This window comes from Hyperolius riggenbachi, chromosome 2 (genome assembly GCF_040937935.1).
Source record: "Hyperolius riggenbachi isolate aHypRig1 chromosome 2, aHypRig1.pri, whole genome shotgun sequence".
Lineage (NCBI taxonomy): Eukaryota > Metazoa > Chordata > Amphibia > Anura > Hyperoliidae > Hyperolius > Hyperolius riggenbachi.
The window spans coordinates 371834488-371860119 of NC_090647.1; the positions used below are offsets into that span (position 1 = coordinate 371834488).

Here is a 25632-nt window from a genome sequence, read left to right on the forward strand (position 1 = left end):
CCAAATCCCCTCCGTGCTGTGCGGGGAGCGCTTCCTGCTTGAGGCAGGGCTAACTGCCACAGCCCTGCCTCTCAGCGTGTCTATCAGTGCTGATTGCCGCCTCTCCCCCGCCCCTCTCAGTCTCCCATCACTGAGAGGGGCGGGGGAGAGGCGTAGATACGCCGCTGATAGACGCGCATAGGGCAGAGCTACATCTCCTAGCTCTGCCTCCATGAGCAGCAAAATCTATGACCAAGTAGGTTGTGGATTTTGCAGGGGTGAATTTGGGGGGTAAAGGAACCCCGTTCTGGGATAGCGGCGTTTTAGCAGGGGCAAACATGCCCCTGCTGAATATAAGGGAAAAAACGAGTTTTATTCTCGCTTCAGAGTCTCTTTAAAGAGGAACTGTAACATAAAAAGATCCCCTGGGGGGTACTCACCTCGGGTGGGGGAAGCCTCCGGATCCTAATGAGGCTTCCCACGCCGTCCTCCATCCGTCAGGGGTCTCGCTGCAGCCCTCCGTGGAGTCCGGCCAGCGGTGACGTCAATATTTACCTTCCTGGCTCCTGCGCAGGCGCTCTGACGGCTGTCGGCTCCGAACTACACGGAAATACCCGATCGCCGTCGGGTCCGCTCTACTGCGCAGGCGCAAGTTTCCTGCGCCTGCGCAGTAGAGCGGACCAGAATGAGATCGGGTATTTCCGTGTAGTTCGGAATGGAAAGCCGCCACAGCGCCCCCGCTGGAGCCAGCAAAGGTAAATATTGAAATGACAGTCGGCACAGTCGCCGGCTGTTCGGAGGGCTGCGGAGAGACCCCCGTGGGACAGAGGACGGCGTGGGAAGCCTCATTAGGATCCGGAGGCTTCCCCCACCCGAGGTGAGTACCCCCCAGGGGATCTTTTGAATGTTACAGAGTCTCTTTAAGCTCTGCTCAGCACTCTGCATAGGGAAGGAAGGAGACGCTAAAGGAGGGGAGTGAGCCACCCCTCCATCATCAGGCACCTGTAGGCGTGTGCCTACAGTGCCTTATGGTAAATCTGGCCCTGTCTGGTCCAAAACTGCAATGTCCCTCCTTTAATGTGGTGCCTAGAACTGTATTCCATATTCCAAGCGAGCAAAACAGGGGCAGTATTGTGCTAGCGTCCAGAGTTTTCATTTCCCATTTAATGCATACTAAAATTGTATTTGCTTTAGATGCAGCCGATTGGCATTGAATACAATTCTTTAACTTGTTCTGAAGTGACCAATGTAAAAGTTCACCAATTCTATGCTTATTTTGATCCTAGTTTGAAGGTAAAGTATACATACATCTGATCCTTTAGCAAAAAGAAAGGAAGAAAGAGAGGTCCTATGGTACATTAACTTTTAATTCTTAAAATCCTGCACAATATATGCACTTAGATAAGTGTTGATCAGCACGTGTGTAAGGCCGACCCTTAGCCTCCGCCCCTGCACCTCTCCGAAACAGCAACGTTGGCCTAAGTCCTGGCCAAGCTAAGGGACAGAACGAGGCTGCGGGTGGCCTGATCAACACTTGTCTATGTAAGGGCTCAGACACCCTATAAGCGCTTTTCGGAGCACTTTTTGCCCTCCAGAGCTTACAAAGAGCTTTTCACAAAACGTTCTCATTGACCTTCATTAAAATCATGATAAAATTGTGATTGCGGTAAAATCGTGTGATTTTACCAGGATTGTGATTTTAAAGAGTAACTGTTAGGCATAAAATATAAAATCAATTCTCTATAAGTAGCTGTTCGACAAGTAAAATGGATGCTAAAAAGGCAATATAAAAGTCTAAAATCAATCTCACCTTTTTGTTGATTGATTTTTATTCCTCATGCCCCCTGGTTTAAATGTGGTATGTAGAGTAGCAGCCGCAAAAAAGTAGTGACGTCACATGCAAATTTAGCCTTGATTGGCTGAAGTCTCTGTCACTCATCACTGCCAGCTGCTAGGGCGCAGGAAGGTGGGCCAGGAGCCGTCCCCTGACACTGTCCTCGGCCCCCCTCCTGCAATGTGCCATGTCTGCGCTCCAGCCGCATCTTTCTCCCCCTGCATGCCCCCTCGGCATCCCTTCTCCTTCCCGCACTATTACAGAGCAGAGCGGGGAGGGATAAAGCCAGCACACAGACTCACATCTTTATGTTTCCACGCGCTGGAGTTCCCGTCTATACTCTCTGCACTGCCTCCGGTGGTAGTGCAGAGATTATGCACGGGAACTTCAGTGCTTGGAACTATTAGTAGGTGAGTCGGTCTGCGCTGCCTTTATCACTCCCCGCTCTGCTCTGTAATAGTGCGGGGAGGAGAGGGGATGCCAGGGGGAATACTTAAGCATATGGGATCCAAGATGGCCACCACCAGAACCAGAAGTCACTGGATTTTACAAACGTAAAATCTAAATTAAACCATGGACAGCGCAATACATCTGTTAAGTAAGTAGAACAAGTAATTATCTACTTGCTTATGTGTTTTTTTATTTATGCATTGTATGGCTAACAGTTGTTCTTTAATGAAAGTCAATGGGAGCGCTTTTTAAAAAGCTCTTTGAAAGCTGTGGAGGACAAAAAGCACACAGAAAAACAGTGTGTCTGAGCCCTAAGCACGTATTTAACGTGTGATTGTAGGGGAAATAAAAGTTTAATGCACCATAGGAGTGCTTTTTCTTCCCTTTCAACGTATACAGTGCATATGGAACCAACCAGCACACATGCTAGGTATACACAATGCGACTGAAGTTAAGGTTTAATACATTTAGAAAGTAATAGTAATATCGCATTTTGAAAACAAATGGGGGGGGGGGGGAGTTTGCAACAATACTATAACTTGGCAGAAAAAAATATGCTAATCTGATTTGCCAAGACAAAACACTCTACCAATCTCCGTTGTCAGTGCAATCATTTGGAAGCCATCATTTTTTGTTGCATTCATTTAAGTTTGTGGCGTGAGGTTAGGGTGAGACTAGAGTATACAGTATTTCAGGAATAGTAAATGTTCAAGTCTAAATGGTTATTATAATATAGTATTTATATAGTGCCAACATTTTCTTCAGCGCTGTACAGAGTATATAGTCTTATAACAGTCCCTCAGAGGAGCTCACAATCTAATCCCTACCATAGTCAGTCATACGTGCCCATTATAGTCTAGGGCTAATTTGGGGGGGCAATTAACTTCTCTTTAGGTTTGTGGATTGTGGGAGGAAACTAGAGTGCCAGGGGGAACACCCACGCAAACACAGGAAAACATATAAACTCTGTGCAGATTGTGCCCTGGCTGGGATTTGGACCAGGGCAAGGAAAGGCATTATGATTGGCATTAGGCATATACAATAGTATGGGCAAATATTAGTACTAAGCAACAAAGGAATAAAGTTACTTTTAAGATATAAAATGATTATGGTCCAATACATTGCTGCTAAATAAGTACATATAACACATTGAAATACTGACCTGTTTCCTGTAAGGAGAAATAATACCAATTTCTTTTGGCCCAATTTTGGCTATTCCCTTCTTCTTCTGCGTCTCCAGCAGAGCTTCTAGATAGGACATTAACACCTCAATCTCTGCCACATTAAAGAACGATGGACTGTTCCCTTCTCGCTCATCTTTCCCCAGTACACCATGAAAGATTATTGGAAAGTCCTTTAAAACAACCAAAATAAAATAGTTGATTTACAATCCAAAAAAATCCACTAGGAACACAGTAATTGACAGTAAAATGGCAGATGAAAGACTGGTTGATTTACTAAAGCCTAAGAAAACAGAATCTGTGATCTCAGAACCTGGAATGGCCAATTAAAAAAAAAAATCTCTGCTGTCAGATGGCAAAAGTTTTCAGCTCCATCAGATTACAGTGAGGTTGCTGAAAGGTTAGTAGATTAATCACAAGTAGCACTAACTGAAGGACGTCCACGCTGTCCTGGGAAGAATATATAAGTGCTTTTGTGACTACTGCACTAGAACTGTTAATTGACTAGTAATAGTAGAGTATCAGTGAAAAATGCTCCATGAGCCAGGTAACGATTGCAACGTTTTAAAACAAAGTTTTTAAAAAAAACCTCAGTCCTAGTTTTCTGGATGACTCGCATTCAACCACAATGTCATAGCCTTTGTTAATCAGAATGAACGCTAGTTCGTCCATTTTATTTGCAAAGGCTCATACACACATCAGACTATAGTCTTTGGAAAATGAAAGATCACAGAATAATCTTACCCCCCTTCCATGTAGTATGAGAGCCATACTCTACACAGTCTTTTCTATGGAGCTGAACTCCACATCAGAAAACATCTTTGCAAGATGCTGTACAGATACAAAAGATCAGCATCTGCAAAAGATCTGTTCCTGCCAAAAATCCATTCCTGCAAATTGCAATGATAGTCTATGAGATCTGCAGATCATCATACACACATGATTTAACTGACATTCATCTGCAGATCAAGCAATCATCTGCAGATCTGAAAATCCATCCTGGTGGATCTGATCTGCAGATGAATTTCAGTTAAAGCATGTGTGTATGATGGTCTGCAGATCTCATAGACTATCATTGCAATTTGCAGTAATGGATTTTTGACAGGAACAGATCTTTTGCAGCTACAGATCTTTTGAGTGTGTGCAGCATGTTTGTGTGCAGCATCTTGCAAAGATTTTTTTCTGATGGGGAGTTCAGCTCCATAGAATAGACTGTGTAGGTATGGCTCTCATACTACATGGAGGGTGGTAAGATTGGTCTGTGATCAGGGACGGATCAAGACCAAGTTGCGCCTGGGGCAAGGTCAGGTTTTGGCGCCTAAAGGTCAGGTTTTGGCGCCTAAACTGCTATTCATTTTGCCGCCTTTTTAAGAATTCAACAAACTGCGCCTGGGGCAAGAAACCCGCTTGCTCCCCCCCCCCCACCCCTAGATCCGTCCCCGTCTGTGATCTTTCATTTTCCAAAGACTATAGTCTGATGTGTGTATGCACCTCAAGGCTCCTAGCATTGGTTACCATGCACTTTATATTTTTACCACCACATTTTCCAATTTTGGTTACATGAAATGGGCCACTTGAAGTTTCACCAACATCTTTACTCTTTATACTGCCCCCACCCCACTCTCCACCCAGTAATGTTAGGCTCCCACCGTCTTTATACCTTATCTTGTCCATGTATTGAGACTTTACCCTCCCACCACCCCCCAGATCCTAGTTTAAAATCTACTACACTAAGGCCATATTGAAATGTAAGACAATTAAAAGGACAACTATCAAAGAATACATTTTTTCTACGGATGCTATTAATAAATGCTTAAATATTGTAGCTTTAAAATGAGGGGCCCCTTTCCCCTTGCTATACCTGCAGAACGCGGTCTCATAAAAGTATTGACGACGAGGGACTGCATAGAGCCCAATGATTCACAGGAGGCCGCTCCATGTGGCACAATCCAATTACTGGTCCCCCAAGCTGTGCGGGCAGCAGCAAGATGGCCAGCTCACTCCTCTATTCAAATGCTGTGATGTGCATGCACATGAGCAGAGCCCTCTGATTGGATGTTTGCAGATGCAAGGGGACAACATTCCACAGGTATAGTAATTTATTTTAAAGCTACAGTCTGTTGGTCACACCTATGGTAAAAAAAATCAATCTCTCCGCTTTGTTTGTTCTACCACTCTGCATGTCTAGCATTTGTGTAATATCAAATAGTGCAAAGGTCTTGTCTAATACTAATCTCCCAGGAGCAGGTTTAGCATGAGTCAATGTAGTACAAAGCTATACAGAAGCTCAATTGCTTGGTCGTCCCCCCCCCCCCCCCCCCATTTCATGCACCTGGCAAAGAACAGGCATTTCAGATCTATATACAATCAATATTTTGTAAATTCTCTTCCCACTATAAAAACCGTAGCCATAGCACCCACACGTAGTAAATGCCACCATTATGCCCTCTTAAAAAAAGCAGCAATCTCCCCCATAAAACAATGCAGTGCCATAGTGCCAAATTAACAAGTGCAGCACCATAATGTCATCCCATAACAAGTATGATACTTCCACTATATATGCTAAACTATAATGTTGCCCCCCCCCCCCACCCCCACAAATGCTACCACAGTGCTTCTACCGAAGAAACACACACACAAAAAAACCCCAAAAAAACCCACATGCCACCACGAGGTTTCCATCCGCATAAGCACAGGCATCATCTCCCTATGTCCTATGTAACAGATGCAGCCCTAAAGTCTCACACATTAGTTACCAATATGTCTTCCTGCCTAAACACATTTGGCCCTAATTTCACGCCTGTCACAAGTGACATAGAGCTCTCCCTTTAACAAGTACCGCTGAGCGGACATTCTGCATATGGGGTGGAGGGAAGGGAAGAGCAGTGGGCCTTGGTATAAGAAGCAGATGTTGCAGAACCAGAGAGATGGAGAGTACAGCACCCCTACACCTTTGCAGTGCCCTAATTCTTTAATTATAACTACAAATAGCCCTGGTGGTTACTGCAATTTTTAAAATGTATGTCTTATTTGAGGATACTAATTAAAAAATAAACTATTGGGTAAATGCTGTTGCAACAACACTTTGAAAAAGTCAGTGAGGTTTGCAACATATTAACCTTAGCACTACAGTTCAGTTCATTAGAGTATCGTGTGCTGTGTGCAAATCGCTCACCTTCTTTGGCAGCTTTTCCCAAGTACAATATGCATGTGTGACCATTTTATCTGCGGCGGGTTGGAGTTCATTGTCATAGAAAAGCTCATTTGGGATGGTTAGGATGTCAGGGTGGGATCTGATGAAATAAAACACAGCAAGAAAATCCAATTTAAAGGATATCGATAATACAAGGCAATTGCCAAAGTATGACCATACTCTAGCTGCAAAATATTTTTTCTTTCATCTACAGGATACCATACATGTTAACAAATCTCAAGCAGCATTTCCAAGTACCATATATTCTGGCGTATAAGACTACTTTTTAGCCCTTGAAAATCATCTGAAAAGTCAGGGTCATCTTAAACGCCGGGTGTCATTGATGCCGGGTAATACGCCCTATCCTGTTACCGCCTCTCAGATTCAGCTGCTGAGTACTGTAGTGAAGCGGCGCAGGTGCACTTGTGGGAGATCTGAGAGGCAGAGAAGGAGTTAAATAGGATACAAGGGCAGGCCAGGGAGATAAAAGACTCATGTTTTATGGGTACAGCGCGATGTATTCTTCCATACTGCTCTGATAAAACAGGTAGACAAGGAGAGCTGACCAATCCAACCAGTCAATCGCCTATATACTGTTATATACTGGGTACCACAGAGTACAGCACCAGTATCCAGTATCTGTTCATACATAGCACCAGTATATGATTTTTTATTTTATTTTATTTGGTGTGCGTTGGAAGAGGGGTAGTCTTATACGGCGAGTATATCCCAAAGTTGGGGGCCGCCTTATACGCCCAGTCATACGCCGGAATATACGGTAATAACCAACAAAAAACTAAGGTTCTCCATTTATCAAAAGCCTGCTAGAAGTTCCTTGTGTAAAGCTACCTACAGACACAAAACAATCTCCATGTGATAGGCCAAAAAATGCAGAATATCTACAAACTAGACATCACAGACATTGGTATAGTGGTTAGCGCTCTTACATAATTTGTATTTTTTTTTCTTTAGGCTCGTTGGTTTGCTCACATATTTCAAAAACAAAATGAGTAGTTGACTGGTTACCCCCAAATTGACCGTTGACTATGGTTGAGACTAGGGATAGTCAATGAGTTGCAAATAATAAAGAGTTGATGCAGAATTATGAAAATCATAAAAAGGTATGCAACCTGAAAATGGATCAAACTGAATGAAGCAGAGGCAGGAATTGGAGTAGGACATTTTCAAGTTGCATACATTTGCATAATTCTGCATTAACTTTATATACATCTACTTGACAATAATAGTAAGGACATTAGACTTCAGCGTTGCACACATGAGGCCTCAATTCACTAAGATGATTTTATGATGCTGGAGATAAGGCAAGAGTAAACTTGCCACTGCATGGTGAGGGATGATTCTGTCATTTTATAGAACTGCGAGAGAATAGTGTGTGTTCCAGAATTTCCAATTGATGAAAACTGGCAGATATGTTGAATTGACTGGCGTAGTCGATTGAGCAGGATGCAAGATATCGGGAAATCGCACAGGAATTGGCTACTGTTCACATGTCATTCAATTAATTTAATCGATTTTTGCATTCAGAGCATGGAGACAACATCAGTCAGATTGAATGTGAAGGTGAATCGCATATGATATCGCTTGGAGTGTGTGTGTGTCACTAGTCAATCGACTTTCGATCAACCGTACTGAAGTCAATTTCTTTATAAAGTTGATTGCTTTGTCAATTGATTCAGAATCGCTAGATGTATGGCTAGGTTTAAAAAGGACTCACTGTAATATAATTGCATTGCATTTCAATGCCATTATATATAGTGTGAGAGGAGCCTTAAAGAGGCACTGATAGCCAAACTATGCCAGGAAAAAAAAACCCACATATGTAAGTAGATAAATGCTTGCTCTACTTACATAACAAATGTATTGCCCTGTCCACGTTTTGATTGCAGTGAAAATTTTTATAATAAAATTAAAAAATAATTCTATTTGTGGCAGGGGCCATCTTGGCTCCCACAGGATGAAGCCAATCCTGATGTAATTTCCACCCTTACTCCCCCATTTCCCGATCCTCCTCGTCATTTTCCCTCTTCCCCGCACTATTACAGAGCACAGCGGGGAGGAATAAAGGCAGCGTGCACAGACTCTCTGCTGTCTGGGAGTGAGCATTCCTTTTGTGTCTGGTAAGTTGAAGGAATGGTGGGGGCGAGTTCCTGGTGGTGGCAGCTCCCAGCCTTGCCTGCGCTCCCCTACTGTGTTACATGTTGGTTTGGGGGTCCCGAGTAGTGGCAGTGCCCTGCCCTTCATGTGCACTAGTGTTTGCATATTTTAAACTTCATTTGCAGCTCCTTATGCAGTTTAGTTAGGAGGGAGGCAGATGAGAGGGAGTTTCCTGTATGCTGGTGCCCCCTGCTGGTAATATAGCCCTTGTCTATATGCGACTGAATCCCTCTCCAACGATTTGCTGAATTGCTCAGCCTCTGCTTAATTAAGTACTGCAGACTAGGTGTAATGTATTTGCACTTCTTATTGGCTGACTGGCAGTCTGCGGACTATATATAAGTGGCAGAGTGCTGTCTGGGAGTGATCATTCCTTTTGTGTTTGGTAAATTGAAGGAATGGTGGGGAAGAGTTCCTGGTGGTGGCAGCTCCAGGGCTTGCCCGCATTCCCCTATTGCGTTACATGTTGGTTTAGGGCCCCCGCCTGTCACGTGCACTGGTGTTTGCACAGAAAAAAAATATACTTGAGGTCACTCAGGTGTCAAAAGATCTGACATACCAGGTATTTAGAGGACCTCGGATGCTCCCGTACACACTAGAGTTTCATATGAGGAGATCTTTATAGGCTGCCTCAGTGGCGTTAAATCTACTGTGCATGTAGCTTTTGGCTGTGGTAGAGGTTAGATTGTAAGGTTCTATGAATATGGACTCTGTAAAGTGCTGCATAAGGTGTCAGCACTGCATAAATGCATAAGAACACTAAAAAGGCTTATATTTTGCAGATCAAAATCTGCTGAAAAACAGCTCATTGACCCTTTTTTAGCCAACAGACTGGCCAGCTGCGTGCAAACATAGTAGAGAATGGCGTTTCTACAAAAAGCAATACGTGGATTAGCAGGTTTACATGACTCTTTCTCAGTACAAGGTTTTAAAAAAAATGTATTGCGTCACATACAGATTTTGGCTAAGAAAGAACTTTTGCTTCAATAGAGAAAGCTCATTCTTCCAAATCGTAGGATGAAAGTGCTGGTAAGAGTTAAACAATTGGCACCCTAAGCCACAGCATAAACCATGGAGATCAGCTACCTAATCTGCACACGAAAAAAAAAAAAAAAAAAAACACAGAAAAACCTATTAGAACCAAATTATTTATCTCTCAAAACACATAGCCATATTAAAACAGGAGTAGTTTAACTGCTTGGCCATTAATTGTTTTGGTTGCGTAATCAATCATGTTAAAAAGATCCATCATAAACTGAAAAAAAATGAAACCACCATATGGAAACTACATATTCAGGCGAAATATAAATTAACCACTTGAGGACCTAGGGCTTTCTACCCCTTAAGGACCGGCCACTTTTTTTCCATTCAGACCACTGCAGCTCGCTCATACAACCTACCACCTAAATGAATTTTGGCTCCTATTCTTGTCACTAATAAAGCTTTCTTTTGGTGCTATTTGATTGCTCCTGCGATTTTTACTTTTTATTATATTCATCAAAAAAGACATGAATTTTGGCAAAAAAATGATTTTTTTAACTTTCTGTGCTGACATTTTTCAAATAAAGTAAAATTTCTGTATACATGCAGCGCGAAAAATGTGGACAAACATTTTTTGGATAAAAAAAAAAACCCCATTCAGTGTATATTTATTGGTTTGGGTAAAAGTTATAGCGTTTACAAACTATGGTGCAAAAAGTGATTTTTCCCATTTTCAAGCATCTATGACTTTTCTGACCCCCTGTCATGTTTCATGAGGGGCTAGAATTCCAGGATAGTATAAATACCCCCCAAATGACCCCATTTTGGAAAGAAGACATCCTAAAGTATTCACTGAGAGGCATAGTGAGTTCATAGAAGATAATATTTTTTGTCACAAGTAAGCGGAAAATGACACTTTGTGACAAAAAAAAAAAAAAAAGTTTCCATTTCTTCTAACTTGCGACAAAAAAAAATGAAATCTGCCACGGACTCACCATGCCCCTCTCTGAATACCTTGAAGTGTCTACTTTCCAAAATGGGGTCATTTGTGGGGTGCGTTTACTGTCCTCGCATTCTGGGGGGTGCTAAATTGTAAGCACCCCTGTAAAGCCTAAAGGTGCTCATTGGACTTTGGGCCCCTTAGCGCAGTTAGGCTGCAAAAAAGTGCCACACATGTGGTATTGCCGTACTCAGGAGATGTAGTATAATGTGTTTTGGGGTGTATTTTTACACATACCGATGCTGGGTCGGAGAAATATCTCTGTAAATGACAATTTTTTAATTTTTTTTACACACAATTGTCCATTTACAGAGATCTTTCTCCCACTCAGCATGGGTATGTGTAAAAATACACCCCAAAACACATTATACTACTTCTCCCGAGTACGGCGATACCACGTGTGGCACTTTTTTGCACCCTAACTGCGCTAAGGGGCCCAAAGTCCAATGAGTACCTTTAGGATTTCACAGGTCATTTTGAGAAATTTCGTTTCAAGACTACTCCTCACGGTTTAGGGCCCCTAAAATGCCAGGACAGTATAGGAACCCCACAAATGACCCCATTTTAGAAAGAAGACACCCCAAGGTATTCCGTTAGTAGTACGGTGAGTTCGTAGAAGATTTTATTTTTTGTCACAAGTTAGCGGAAAATGACACTTTGTGAAAAAAAACAATAAAAATCAATTTCCGCTAACTTGTGACAAAAAATAAAATCTTCTATGAACTCACCATACTCCTAACGGAATACGTTTGGGTGTCTTCTTTCTAGAATGGGGTCATTTGTGGGGTTCCTATACTGCCCTGGCATTTTAGGGGCCCTAAACCGTGAGGAGTAGTCTTGAAACAAAAATGACCTGTGAAATCCTAAAGGTACTCATTGGACTTTGGGCCCCTTAGCGCAGTTAGGCTGCAAAAAAGTGCCAATCATGTGGTATCGCCGTACTCGGGAGATGTAGTATAATGTGTTTTGGGGTGTATTTTTACACATACCCATGCTGGGTGGGAGAAATACCTCTGTAAATGACAATTGTTTGATTTTTTTTTACACACAATTGTCCATTTACAGAGAGATTTCTCCCACCCAGCATGGGTATGTGTAAAAATACACCCCAAAACACATTATACTACTTCTCCTGAGTACGGCGATACCACGTGTGACACTTTTTTGCAGCCTAGGTGCGCTAAGGGGCCCAACGTCCTAATCACAGGTCATTTTGAGGCATTTGTTTTCTATACTACTCCTCACGGTTTAGGGCCCCTAAAATGCCAGGGCAGTATAGGAACCCCACAAGTGACCCCATTTTAGAAAGAAGACACCCCAAGGTATTCCGTTAGGTGTATGGCGAGTTCATAGAAGATTTAATTTTTTGTCACAAGTTAGTGAAAAATGACACTTTGTGAAAAAAAAAAAATCAATTTCCGCTAACTTTTGACAAAAAATAAAATCTTCTATGAACTCGTCATACACCTAACAGAATACATTGGGATGTCTTTTCTAAAATGGGGTCCGTTTCTGGGGTTCCTATACCGCCCTGGCATTTTACGGGCCCAAAACCGTGAGTAGTCTGGAAACCAAATGTCTCAAAATGACTGTTCAGGGGTATAAGCATCTGCAAATTTTGATGACAGGTGGTCTATGAGGGGGCGAATTTTGTGGAACCGGTCATATGCAGGGTGGCCTTTTAGATGACAGGTTGTATTGGGCCTGATCTGATGGATAGGAGTGCTAGGGGGGTGACCGGAGGTGATTGATGGGTGTCTCAGGGGGTGGTTAGAGGGGAAAATAGATGCAATAAATGCACTGGGGAGGTGATCGGAAGGGGGTCTGAGGGGGATCTGAGGGTTTGGCCGAGTGATCAGGAGCCCACACGGGGCAAATTAGGGCCTGATCTGATGGGTAGGTGTGCTAGGGGGTGACAGGAGGTGATTGATGGGTGTCTCAAGGTGTGATTAGAGGGGGGAATAGATGCAAGCAATGCACTGGCGAGGTGATCAGGGCTGGGGCCTGAGGGCATTCTGAGGGTGTGGGCGGTGATTGAGTGCCCTAGGGGCAGATAGGGGTCTAATTTGATAGGTAGCAGTGACAGGGGGTGATTGATGGGTAATTAGTGGGTGTTTAGGGTAGAGAACAGATATAAACACTGCCCTTGGGAGGTGATCTGACGTCGGATCTGCGGGCGAACTATTGGTGTGGGTGGGTGATCAGATTGCCCGCAAGGGGCAGGTTAGGGGCTGATTGATGAGTGGCAGTGACAGGGGGTGATTGATGGGTGGCAGTGCCAGGGGGTGATTGATGGGTGGCAGTGACAGGGGGTGATTGATGGGTGATTGACAGGTGATCAGTGGGTTATTACAGGGAAGAACAGATGTAACTAATGCACTGGCGAATTGATAAGGGGGGGTCTGAGGGCAATCTGAGCGTGTAGGCGGGTGATTGGGTGCCCGCAAGGGGCAGATTAGGGTCTGATCTGATGGGTAACAGTGACAGGTGGTGATTGATGGGTAATTAGTGGGTGTTTAGAGGAGACAATAGATGTAAACACTGCGCTTGGGTGGTGATCTGATGTCGGATCTGCGGGCGATCTATTGGTGTGGGTGGGTGATCAGATTGCCCGCAAGGGGCAGGTTAGGGGCTGATTGATGGGTGGCAGTGACAGGGGGTGATTGATGGGTGGCAGTGACAGGGGGTGATTGATGGGTGATTGACAGGTGATTGACAGGTGATCAGTGGGTTATTACAGGGAAGAACAGATGTAAATATTGCACTGGCGAATTGATAAGGGGGGGTCTGAGGGCAATCTGAGCGTGTAGGCGGGTGATTGGGTGCCCGCAAGGGGCAGATTAGGGTCTGATCTGATGGGTAACAGTGACAGGTGGTGATAGGGGGTGATTTATGGGTAATTAGTGGGTGTTTAGAGGAGAGAATAGATGTAAACACTGCGTTTGGGTGGTGATCTGATGTCGGATCTGCGGGCGATCTATTGGTGTGGGTGGGTGATCAGATTGCCCGCAAGGGGCAGGTTAGGGGCTGATTGATGGGTGGCAGTGACAGGGGGTGATTGACAGGTGAACAGGGGGGATAGATGCATACAGTACACGGGGGGGGGGGTCTGGGGAGAATCTGAGGGGTGGGGGGGTGATCAGGAGGGGGCAGTGGGGGAGATAAAAAAAAATAGCGTTGACAGATAGTGACAGGGAGTGATTGATGGGTGATTAGGGGGGTGATTGGGTGCAAACAGGGGTCTGGGTGGTGGGGGGGGGGGGTCTGAGGGGTGCTGTGGGCGATCTGGGGCGGGGGGGGGGGGGAAATCAGTGTGCTTGGGTGCAGACTAGGGTGGCTGCAGCCTGCCCTGGTGGTCCCTCGGACATTGGGACCACCAGGGCAGGAGGCAGCCTGTATAATACACTTTGTAAACATTACAAAGTGTATTATACACTTTGTATGCGGCGATCGCGGGGTTAACATCCCGCCGGCGCTTCCGTATAGCCGGCGGGATGTTGCGGTGGGCGAGCGGTGACAGGCGCCGGCGGAGGATCGCGTCACGGATGACGCGATTGCTCCGCCCATGCCCTTAAATGGACCGCCGCCTCTGTGGGTGAGTCGGTCCTTAAGGGCTCCACTTCCCGGCCACCTCTGTGCGTTAGGCGGTCGGGAAGTGGTTAAGTGAACTGCTTTTATGCTGAAGGATTTGTAACAGCCTCTCAGCGATTTAGAAAGCCCAGTAACACAGAAAAGCCAACATAAACAGCTTTGTGACAGTCTCCCTCTACTTTGCAATACAGAACAGCATTAGACTTGCAATTTAGTCTTCATCATCCATCTGTGCAAATTTGAATGAAGTGGACTTCAAAACTCACTTTTTACAGAGTATTTATAAAAGAAAATGTAATCATTTCACAGATTATTTTTAATACTGAACTGGAATTCTTAACATAAAATGTACATAAGCTGGCTTCTAGAGATTCTTTCCTGGAGATCTGTTGAGAACAAATTCTTGGTATGATTTTACAGTAGACTTGGAAACTACTGTTAAGGAAATGCTTTTGAAACTAAGAAAACCCTAAGAATCCCCCATCAAAGGATAGACTAGTTCAAAACTTGTTAAACCTGCTTTATCATGTGTGTACACAGTACTAAGAATTTATCCACTACATATCTCCAAGAAAGACTCTTAGAAACCAGCTAATGTACATACAGTAATAAATGATACAACCACACTGCTAACAATATGTTCTTGCGTTGCTAGGCAAGGCAAGACACTAACATTCAGAAACTAGCTATAGAGTTGAATTGAAGTGATCACTATTAATGGAGTGATACCATCAACTATTCTGTATCTTAATAAGTAATGAGCACAAATTTTACAGCGAAATTAACAATTCTGATGCCAAATTGTAATGTGAAAACCCGCACATGCGCAGACCTGTCACGCCGGCCGACGTGATGATGCGAAGCGGCCAGCGTGATGATGCATTGGGCTCAATTCTGGTAGCGTTTAGTAAATAATTACCTTCATGGAATTGGGTTTACCTCATGAGGGAAATCAACTTTTGAATTCTGGTAGTTTAAGTAAAGTTTTACCTCATGTAATTTCATGAGGTAATTCAATCTTTAGATTGTAAGCTCACCTTTAGATTGTAAACTCACAAGGGCAGGGCTCTCACCATTTTGTGTCATGGAATGTTATTAATTTAATTGTTTGCACTCTGTTAGACATTTATACATTTTAGTCATCATGTTAAATCAAATTGTAATCAGCAGTGCTGTATCTTGTATCAGTGTTCATATTTGATGTATATCATTGTCTGTATCATTATGTATCCCTTGTTTGTTTTCTTACATTGTACAGCGCCACGGAATATGTTGGCGCTTTATAAATAATAATAATTATTATAATAATAATAATAATAATAAACTGGTAATTTTCTACTAAAAATGTGTGGTATTTAGTAGTAAAATACCTCACACTTGAATTCTGAAGTGAAATAAGGTGCGTGTTTGCATGTCTTTTACCTCACATAATTAGACCTACTCTACCACATGATAAATGCAGTGTTGTGACAGAATTGTGATATCTTTCACATAACATGGAGCCTTTTCAGCTTGTTCTGTGCTCAGACACCCCGACCCCCCATCTCTAAAAATAAAAGTGCTCCTACCCCCAGCCTCTAAGGGCCCGTTTCCACTAGGAGCGGTGCGATGCGGCTACATAGCCGCATCGCACCGCGAGTGTCCTGAAACACATGAACAGCAATGGAAGAGTTTCCACTGCGTGCATGTTGTGCGGAGCGATCTGAGAATCTGCAGCATGCTGCAGATTCTCGCACAGCCGCATCCGCTCGCAGCCGCGTCCCATCTCCTCCATTGACTTCCGCATCGGGAGATGCAGAAGTGATGCGGCAGAAGTGATGCGATGCGGCTAGGCAGCCGCATTTGCATCACTTTGTAGTGGAAACCGGCAGAAAAATGAAGTTCTCTAAACCCCCTCCCAACCACCAGCCTCTAAAAGTAAGTGCTCCGACCCCCGCCTCTAATACTGTTCCGACCCCCCTCCTGACCCCAGCCTCATACTGCTCCGCCCCCCCCCCCCTCTAACAGTGCTCCCACCGCCTCTATGTTCTTATGATAAGTAAAATTGCACAAACCCTCTTCATCTCTACCCCAGTCCCCCACACACTCACACTGGATCCCCTTGTGGCACTATAAATTGTATTGATGATACTACTCATCATTATGGCTCTCTCCTGCTATGAACGCACCTCCTCCGTACAGCTCCAGCTGTTTACTGTACCAGTGACGCGGCTTGATGACGTCATCAAGCCACGCCCCCATTACGGTAAACAGCTGGAGCTGTACCGAGGAGGGTGCGCGTTCATAGCAGGAGAGAGCCATAATGATGAGTAGTTGCACCGATACCGACACTGGGGATCCGGTGTGATTGTGCGGGGTGCGGCGGCGGGAGGGGGGGGGGGGGGTAGAGATGAAGAGGGTTTGAGCACTTTTACTTATAACATCATCAAGGCTGGGGGCCGCAGCACTATGAGAGGCTGGGGGTCGGGAGGGGGGCCGCAGCACCATGAGAGGCTGGGGGTCGCAGCACTATGAGAGGCTGGAGTCGGGAGGGGGATCGCAGCACCATGAGAGGCTGGGGGTCGGGAGTGCACCCCCCTCCGTTCTTAAACCTTCCTGCTTCCACCCGTTGCCCCCCTCTGAAAGCCCCGGAACCTCTGATAGAAATGAGCAGTAGTATTACTCTCGTGGCTCTCTCTCTATCCAGCGATGATCACGGAACCCCATCTTCTCCTCTGCTGATCAGCTCCGGGCTGCCGTTCACAATACCGGGGGAAGCGGCGTAATGACGTCATCAAGCCGCGTCCCCGGTATAGGGAGTTTAGTTGCCCCAGTATAGCTAGTATAGTGCCCCAGTATATAGCTAGCATAGTGCCCCAGTATATAGCTAGCATAGTGCCCAAGTATATAGCTAGCATAGTGCCCAAGTATATAGCTAGCATAGTGCCCCAGTATATAGCTAGCATAGTGCCCCAGTATATAGCTAGCATAGTGCCCCAGTATATAGCTAGCATAGTGCCCCAGTATATAGCTAGCATAGTGCCCCAGTATATAGCTAGCATAGTGCCCCAGTATATAGCTAGTATAGTGCTCCAGTATATAGATAGTATAGTGCCCCAATATATAGCTAGTATAGTGCCCCAGTATATAGCTAGCAGAGTTCCCCAGTATATAGCTAGCATAGTGCCCCAGTAGATAGCTAGCATAGTGCCCCAGTAGATAGCTAGCATAGTGCCCCAGTAGATAGCTAGCATAGTGCCCCAGTAGATAGCTAGCATAGTGCCCCAGTAGATAGCTAGCATAGTGCCCCAGTAGATAGCTAGTAGAGTGCCCCAGTATATAGCTAGTAGAGTGCCCCAAATCCCCTCCTAATCAATTATCACTCCCACAAGCATCATGTCGGGAAAATACCTCATTGTTTACCAAGTGAAAAGCACTCGGTAAAACATGTTTCCCCTGTGTCGCTAATTTAATGGATATAAGCAACAGGCGGGAAAATGCACAAGAATTAAAAAAAAAAAGGAATGAGGTATTTCCCCGACTAATGCTTTTTTCACCTCGCACAGCTACCAGAATTGAGCCCAATGCCTCCTAACAAACAGTTATAGCATGAAGGGGATGAGACTATAATGATTACGGCTTTCTGGAAAGATTAAGGTGATCAACAAACCTGTAGTTTAGTAGCAGCTTGGTGACAAACTCAGGGTTATATGTTCCATCAGATTTTCCAAACAAAGGATTGTGGGTCATCAATCGTTCAAGCAAGGACATAGCTGAAATGTTCAAGTTGCTCAATTAGGAGCTTGAAAAATACTGAGTAGTAAAAGACAAACATCACCCTGACATACAAGAACATCATCTACCAACAATATATTGGGTTATAAAATGTCTTGTTCTTATTCCGGAGTATCATTAACCACTTCACCACTGAGGGGGTTTTACCCCTTGAGCACAAGAGCAATATTCACCCCCTTCCATTCATTTGCCAATAACTTTATTACTACTTATCACAATGAAATGATCTGTATCTTGTTTTTTTCACCACTAATTAGGCTTTCTTTGGGTGGTACATTATGCCAAGAATTATTTTATTCTAAATGTTTTTTAAAGGGAAAATAAGAAAAAAAAATAGGACATTTTTTTTCAGTTTCAGCCATTATAGTTTTTAAAGAATGCATGCTACCATAATTAAAATCACATTTTTTATTTGCCCATTTGTCCCGGCTATTACACATTTTAAATGATGTCCCTATCACAATGTCTTGCGCCAATATTTTATTTGGAAATTAAGGTGCATTTTTTTCAGTTTTACTTCCATCACTATTTACAAGGCCATAATTTAAAAAACAGTAATATACCCTCTTGACATACATATTAAAGTTTAGTCCCTAATGTAACTATTTATGTATTTTTTTATTGTCTTTCTTTTTAATGCAAACATTTTTATTGGGTACAATGGGAGAGTGTGGGAAGGAAGCAGTTTATTTTAAATGTAATTGTGGCTCTTTTATTAAGATAAATGGTATGTAAGTGTAATTTTACTATTTGGCCACAAAGTCCTCAGTCTTTTTTTCAATGCATCCGGTAAGCATACTATATACACTTACAGGAACTGTACCGTGGATATGTAACTTTTTTTTTTCCAAAATGATTGTGGCTACTTATAGAAGTCGTTGATCATTGCATCGGGGACTTCGATCAATGAATGGAAATTGTGTTCCTATTCATTCATCTCCAGATGAACGGTCAGTGAATACGTACCACCGTGGTTACGCAGCACGGACAGCGGCGCCGGGGATGTGTATATCTACTCCCCAGGCACGGAAGTGAAGTCTGGAGAGGCATAGATATACTTTCCCTGGGCGCCGAAGTGGTTAAATTCAAAATATGCATATCAGAAAAACTAACCCAGTCCATTTTGAATTGCAAGTGGAGACCTAAGTATTGGCCCAAGCTGTTTTGGGTCCCCAGCAAGGACTAGCTGTCCACCGTTTACTGCATCCAGAATACCTACAGTTCAGAAAGTAAAAAAGAAAGTTAGTGCCCCAGCATTGTTTTACATTAAAACCATACTTTTAGCATTATGTCCAAGCATGCTAAACTAGGCAGGCTACAGAAACCTGCTAAATGCTTTTTGTTAGACAGTAGCAGTAGAGCATTGAACCATGTTAGCCAAAGCAAAACATTTTAAATCAGGATATACCATTTATTGGCTAACTTAAAATAATAAGTAAGCTTTCAGCTAGTCCGCCTTCGTCAGACTCGAATCCTGTATGCTGACAAGTTGTTACAATACATGCAACACCAAAAGGGGGAAACAGATTTTTTTTTTTTTTGGGGGGGGGGAAACAAATAAATGTCATTACAATGTCTTAATTGAGACAAACCATCCAAATAGGGTTTTGAGAGGATGTTAGCAGATTTATGACATTTAGATAAGACCCTTTTTGTTTATCCTCAATCAATCCTCACATAACAGAGACTGCGTGGCACAGAGGCATCATACATTTCGAGTTTAAAAGTTTGCTACAAGCAGAATGGACATTAAATATCATCATCAACCTCAAACCAATTTAAGAAATTAGTATCTTTGTTCAATATTTTATCTATAGATTGAATTAATGTAAAAAATGTTGTTTCTGCTATAAGTCTGTCTTTCGTGATGTAAAGCCACCCTCCAGGGCAGTAACCTGAATTTTTCCTAAATAGACAGCTGAACTGAATAGATTGTTTAGACAGATGAATAAGAATCTATTCAGTGCAGCTATCTATTTAGGAACCATTAATGGCAAAACTAATTTTAGATTGCTTACTTTGTTTTATGTGCATATAGAATACAGGCATTCTGCAGCGTTTTTAACAGAAGGTGCATTTGCTGCCACTGCATTAGTACAAGTGATGAATGAGAATTGTACCTCCTGCTCTGTGCAGCAAATTACTCTTGCAGCAAGGTGGGAGAATATTGTTACCACAGTTCTAAAGTGAAATCTAAGCTAATGTAATTTTTAAAAATTCTTATCTGACTTGCATATTGAAACAGAAATATAATTAAAGTACAAAAAGGATGACAGTTTTAAAAACAGAAGTAAAAAAATTCACATCAAAGCAGCTGCAGACACTACTGGGTAGAACCTTTATTACATATTTTCTAGATTTGCTCATCCACTTAAACAGGCAGTGCCACCTGCTATGCACTCCTATTTTATCTGCTTGGCTGAATGTCTGCTGGCCATTAGTACTGTGCAGTTTCCATCTGGTTGGCTCAGATGGTTGTTTCCATTCCTCTTTGATGCCCCTACCATGTTTTGCCCACAGGGTTTATAGATTGTGCTTTATACAGGGGTCTGACGAAGGGCTTATGTGTGCCCGAAACTAGCGTGTCGTTGCCCAAATTGAATGTATTAAGCCTATACTGCTATTTTGATTACTATATCCCTGTTTTTGGATGTTTTCTAATGAAATAAGGAGCCTCTTAAAAATATTTTTTTATGGAATTTGCAATTTGCTTGTTTTATATGGTCCTTTCTACATATACAAGGTCACCTGCTATGGCCAGGACTACTTTACCTGCTATAGAAATCACACACTCTGGCTCCACTGCATGACCGGACTCATCAAGAAACACATGAGAAAAGTGACCAGGAGGAAAATTTGCAGATACAAGTCTGGCAAAAAAAAAAAAATAAAGACACATTAAGGTTGGATAGATAAAGTCAAGACCATTTATTTCACTTTTTGTTAGTGTTGGTTTGGAGTGAGGGAATGTAAGAATCAAATGTTGGCTGCATGCATATTTTTTCAGATCCCTTTGATGAAAAAACAACAAAAAACGTATTCACATGGCACTAGAAAAACAGCTGTATGCAATATTTCAGGTGCAGTGGATCTTCAGAAAACACTGGGTAAATAGCTTGGCGGAGTTTCTTTTTGAGGCATGCAATAGGCATTGGCATTACAGGAATGTGGCTAAATAAACACTAGTAAAACACTTCCAAAATGTTACACAAATGTCACCCAAAAAAATCTTACTATAGCAGGAAGTTATGGTAAATTGTATACTTGCACTAGAATAGAAAAAAAAAAGGACTTCCATCGTTCCAGTGCTGGGTCCCTCTACTGTAGGTGCAATAACACTTATGAACACAAGTTGTAATGTTACACAAAAACAGTCTTATAGCAAACGCGTACAGGCTTCTGGTTACAACCTGAATTATTGTTTGTAGTAGACAGAACACTATACCTGCGCACCAAATGAAATACCTTTAACCACTTGAGGACCACAGTCTTTCTTCTACTTAAGGACCATGCACTTTTTTTCCATTCAGACCACTGCAGCTTTCACGGTTTATAGCTCGGTCATACAACCTACCACCTAAATAAATTTTACGTCCTTTTCTTCTCACTAATAAAGCTTTCTTTTGGTGCTATTTGATTGCTGCTGCGATTTTTAGTAGTTATATTCATCAAAAAAGACATGAATTTTGTCCAAAAAATGACTTTTTTAACTTTCTGTGCTGACATTTTTCAAATAAAGTAAAATTTCCTATTCATTTGAGCGTGAAAGTTATTCTGCTACATGTCTGATGAAAAAAAACCATTCAGTGTATATTTATTGGATTGGGTAAAAGTTATTGCGTTTACAAACTATGGTGCAAAAAGTGAATTTTCCCCATTTTGAAGCATCTCTGACTTTTCTGACCACCTGTCAGGTTTCATGAGGTGCTAAAATTCCAGGATAGTATAAATACCCCCCAAATGACCCCATTTTGGAAAGAAGACATCCCAAAGTATTCACTAAGAGGCATGGTGAGTTCATACAAGATTTTATTTTTTGTCACAAGTTAGCGGGAAATGACACTTTGAAACAAAAATAAAACAAAAAAAAAAGTTTCCATTTCTGCTATCTTGTGACAAAAAAAAAAATGAAATCTGCCACGGACTCACCATGCCCCCTTCTCGGAATACGTTGAAGTGTCTACTTTCCAAAATGGGGTCATTTGTGGGGTGTGTTTACTGTCCTGGCATTTTGGGGGGTGCCTAATTGTAAGCACCCCTATAAAGCCTAAAGGTGCTCATTGCACTTTGGGCCCCTTTGCGCAGTTAGGCTGCAAAAAAGTGCCACACATGTGGTATCGCCGTACTCAGGAGAAGTAGTATAATGTGTGTTGGGGTGTATTTTTACACATACCCATGCTGGGTGGGAGAAATATCTCTGTAATGGACAATTGTGTGTAAAAAAAAGCAAAAAATTGTCCTTTACAGAGATATTTTTCCCACACAGCAAGGGTATGTGTAAAAATACACCCCAAAGCACATTATACTACTTCTCCCGAGTACGGCGATACCACATGTGGCACTTTTTTGCACCCTAACTGCGCTAAGGGGCCCAAAGTCCAATGAGTACCTTTAGGATTTCACAGATCATTTTCAGACATTTGTTTTCAAGACTACTCCTCACAGTTTAGGGCCCCTAAAATGCCAGGGCAGTATAGGAACCCCACAAATGACCCCATTTTAGAAAGAAGACACCCCAAGGTATTCCGTTAGTAGTATGGTGAGTTCATAGAAGATTTTATTTTTTGTCACAGGTTAGTGGAAATTGATTTTTATTGTTTTTTTTCCACAAAGTGTCATTTTCCGCTAACTTGTGACAAAAAAATAATCTTCTATGAACTCACCCTACTCCTAACACCTTAGGGTGTCTTCTTTCTAAAATGGGGTCATTTGTGGGGTTCCTATACTGCCCTGGGATTTTAGGGGCCCTAAACCGTGAGCAGTAGTCTTGAAAACAAATGTCTCAAAAATGACCTGTAAAATCCTAAAGGTACTCAGTGGACGTTTGGCCCCTTAGCACAGTTAGGGTGCAAAAAAGTGCCACACGTGGTATCGCCGTACTCAGGAGAAGTAGTATAATGTGTTTTGGGGTGTATTTGTACACATACCCATGCTGGGTGGGAGAAATATCTCTGTAAAGGACAATTGTGTGTAAAAAAAAGCAAAAAATTGTCCTTTACAGAGATATTTCTCCCACCCAGCATGGGCATATGTAAAAATACACCACAAAGCACATTATACTACTTCTCCTGAGTACGGCAATACACGTGTGGCACGTTTTTGCACCCTAACTGTGCTAAGGGGCCCAAAGTCCAATCAGCACCTTCAGGCTTTACAGGGGTGCTTACAATTTAGCACCACCCCCCCCCCCCCCACTTGCCAGGACAGTTAACAAAACCCCACAAATGACCCCATTTTGGAAAGAATATATGCTAAGGTATTCCATGACGGCCATTGTGAGTTAATAGAAAATTTTATTTTTTGTCACAAGTTAGCGGAAAATGACATTTTGTGGGAAAAAAAACAAAAACCATTTCTGCTAACTTGTGACAAAAAATAAAATATTGTATGAACTGACCATGCACCTCACGGAATACTTTGGGGTGTTCTCTTTCCAAAATGGCATCATTCGTGGGGTCTGTCCTGGCATTTTAGGGTCTCTGCAATGATTACATGTATGGCCAGTATTAGGAGTTTCTGCTATACTCCTTATATTGGGCATACGGGTAATGCACTCTGGGCTGAAAGGAAAAATGAACGTCAAACAATCAATGTGGATGAAAAATATCTGCCAAAAAAATGTGAAAAAAAAGGGAAGGCATCTGCCAGGATATAGGAGCTGCCACCCAAAAACGTCCAAACCCACTCAGCTGGCAAACCCGATTTATCCATTCACACCGATCGATGTGGATGAACAAATCATTGCCCGAGTTCTTTTTTGATACAAAGTGCTTGCCAAAGCATATGAACCCCAACACCGCTCCTCGGCCCATATGCCTCGGCAAACGTATCTGTTTGACTGCGGAGGAGAAATCTCGTCCTGCAGCGCTGCATGCACCCACTTGTGTGTAATCTGACAGACGCACAATGCCTCTGTCAGGATGCACCATCAGTGCTGCAGCTGGTTGGTCGGTCTGGATAGAAAAAAAGAGAGAAGAAAAACGAAAAAACAAAACAAAAAGGAGGGGAAGGTGTCCGCCTGGACATAGGAGCTGCCGCCCCAAAAATCCAAACCCACCAGCTCGTATGCCCTGGCAAACCTGATTTATTCATCCACATCGATCGATGTGAATGGAGAAATCATTGCTTGAGTTCTTTTTTGATACAAAGTGCTTGCCAAAGCATATTAACCCCAACACCGCTCCTCGGCCCATATGCCTTGGCAAATGTATCTTTTTGACTGCGGAGGAGAAATCTCGTCCTGCAGCGCTGCATGCACCAATTTTGTGTAACCTGACAAACGCGCAATGTTCTGTCATGATGCACCATCAGTGCTGCAGCTGGTTAGTCGTTCGCTCGGTCCACCTGGAAGGTTAATGGATGGAAAAAGAGGAAAAAAACAAAAAGCAAGCAGCAAAGCAATTACTTCATTAACATTAATAAACATTGAACTTTTTTAAACAAAACTTTAACATTGCGAACCAAACATTAACTTTTTTGCTTACCTGTTTTTTTTTGTTTTTTTTACTTGCCTTCTGAGGACAAACCTCTCCTCCCCCATTGGACAATGTGCAAATCGTACAGAGTTGTGGCGAAGTACATTATGCATTTTGTCCCAAGTGATCGTCCAAAACAGGCCTTCAGGAAATACCACAAGAGTAGCATTCGGCCTAGTAATGAATTGCGTCGCCATAGACTAACATGACTTCCGGGCCGACCGAAATTGCCGCAGAAGCCACACAGTAACGTAGGCATGCACTAGCGTTAAGTCAAGCACTTCCGGCGTAGGGGGGGGGGGGGGGGGGGGGGGACCGCAAAGTGTGACTTTCGCTAGGCATTTTGCCCTAACGCATTGCAGCAGTGTGAAATAGCACTGAGAGACCCTTGTGTGCTTACCGCTGTGTCTGCAGTTCCCTACTCTCTAATAGTGTACCTGCTCGTGGTACCTCTCAAAACACTCCCCTACGCACAGGCCAGGCTGGTCAGGACAGCGGGGACAATAAAAACTGGTGTCACACCTTGTTCGAGCCCTGCTGCAGACACGACAACGTTTTCTTCGGGTGTGTTGACCTGGGGTACTCCGAAGCGGATAGGCGTAATGCCTTCCATGCAGCCGGCTAGTTGCATCTTGGGGTTGGGCCCGGACACCTCCTGGATACAGGAGTTCCGTGATGATCTGTCTCAGAAATTGAAGAAACGATCCAGTTCTCCCAGCCTTACTGTAGAGAACAAAGCTGTTGTAAACTGCCAATTGAATTAGATAAAAAGACACTTT

At 43.1% G+C, this 25632-nt stretch overlaps 1 protein-coding gene across 4 annotated transcripts in view; it reads right to left on the reverse strand.

The window, feature by feature from the left end:
- MOV10 (Mov10 RNA helicase) overlaps positions 1–25632 on the reverse strand; it is a 342254-nt gene that overhangs the window by 42435 nt on the left and 274187 nt on the right. For all 4 annotated transcript variants that reach the window (XM_068269732.1, XM_068269729.1, XM_068269730.1 and 1 more), the window contains 5 exons: positions 20931–21028; positions 19272–19373; positions 18034–18136; positions 6620–6737; positions 3426–3617 (listed from right to left, as the gene is read on the reverse strand). In XM_068269732.1, the coding sequence (XP_068125833.1) occupies positions 3426–3617; positions 6620–6737; positions 18034–18136; positions 19272–19373; positions 20931–21028 (613 nt within the window). The remainder of the gene's footprint in view (positions 1–3425; positions 3618–6619; positions 6738–18033; positions 18137–19271; positions 19374–20930; positions 21029–25632) is intronic.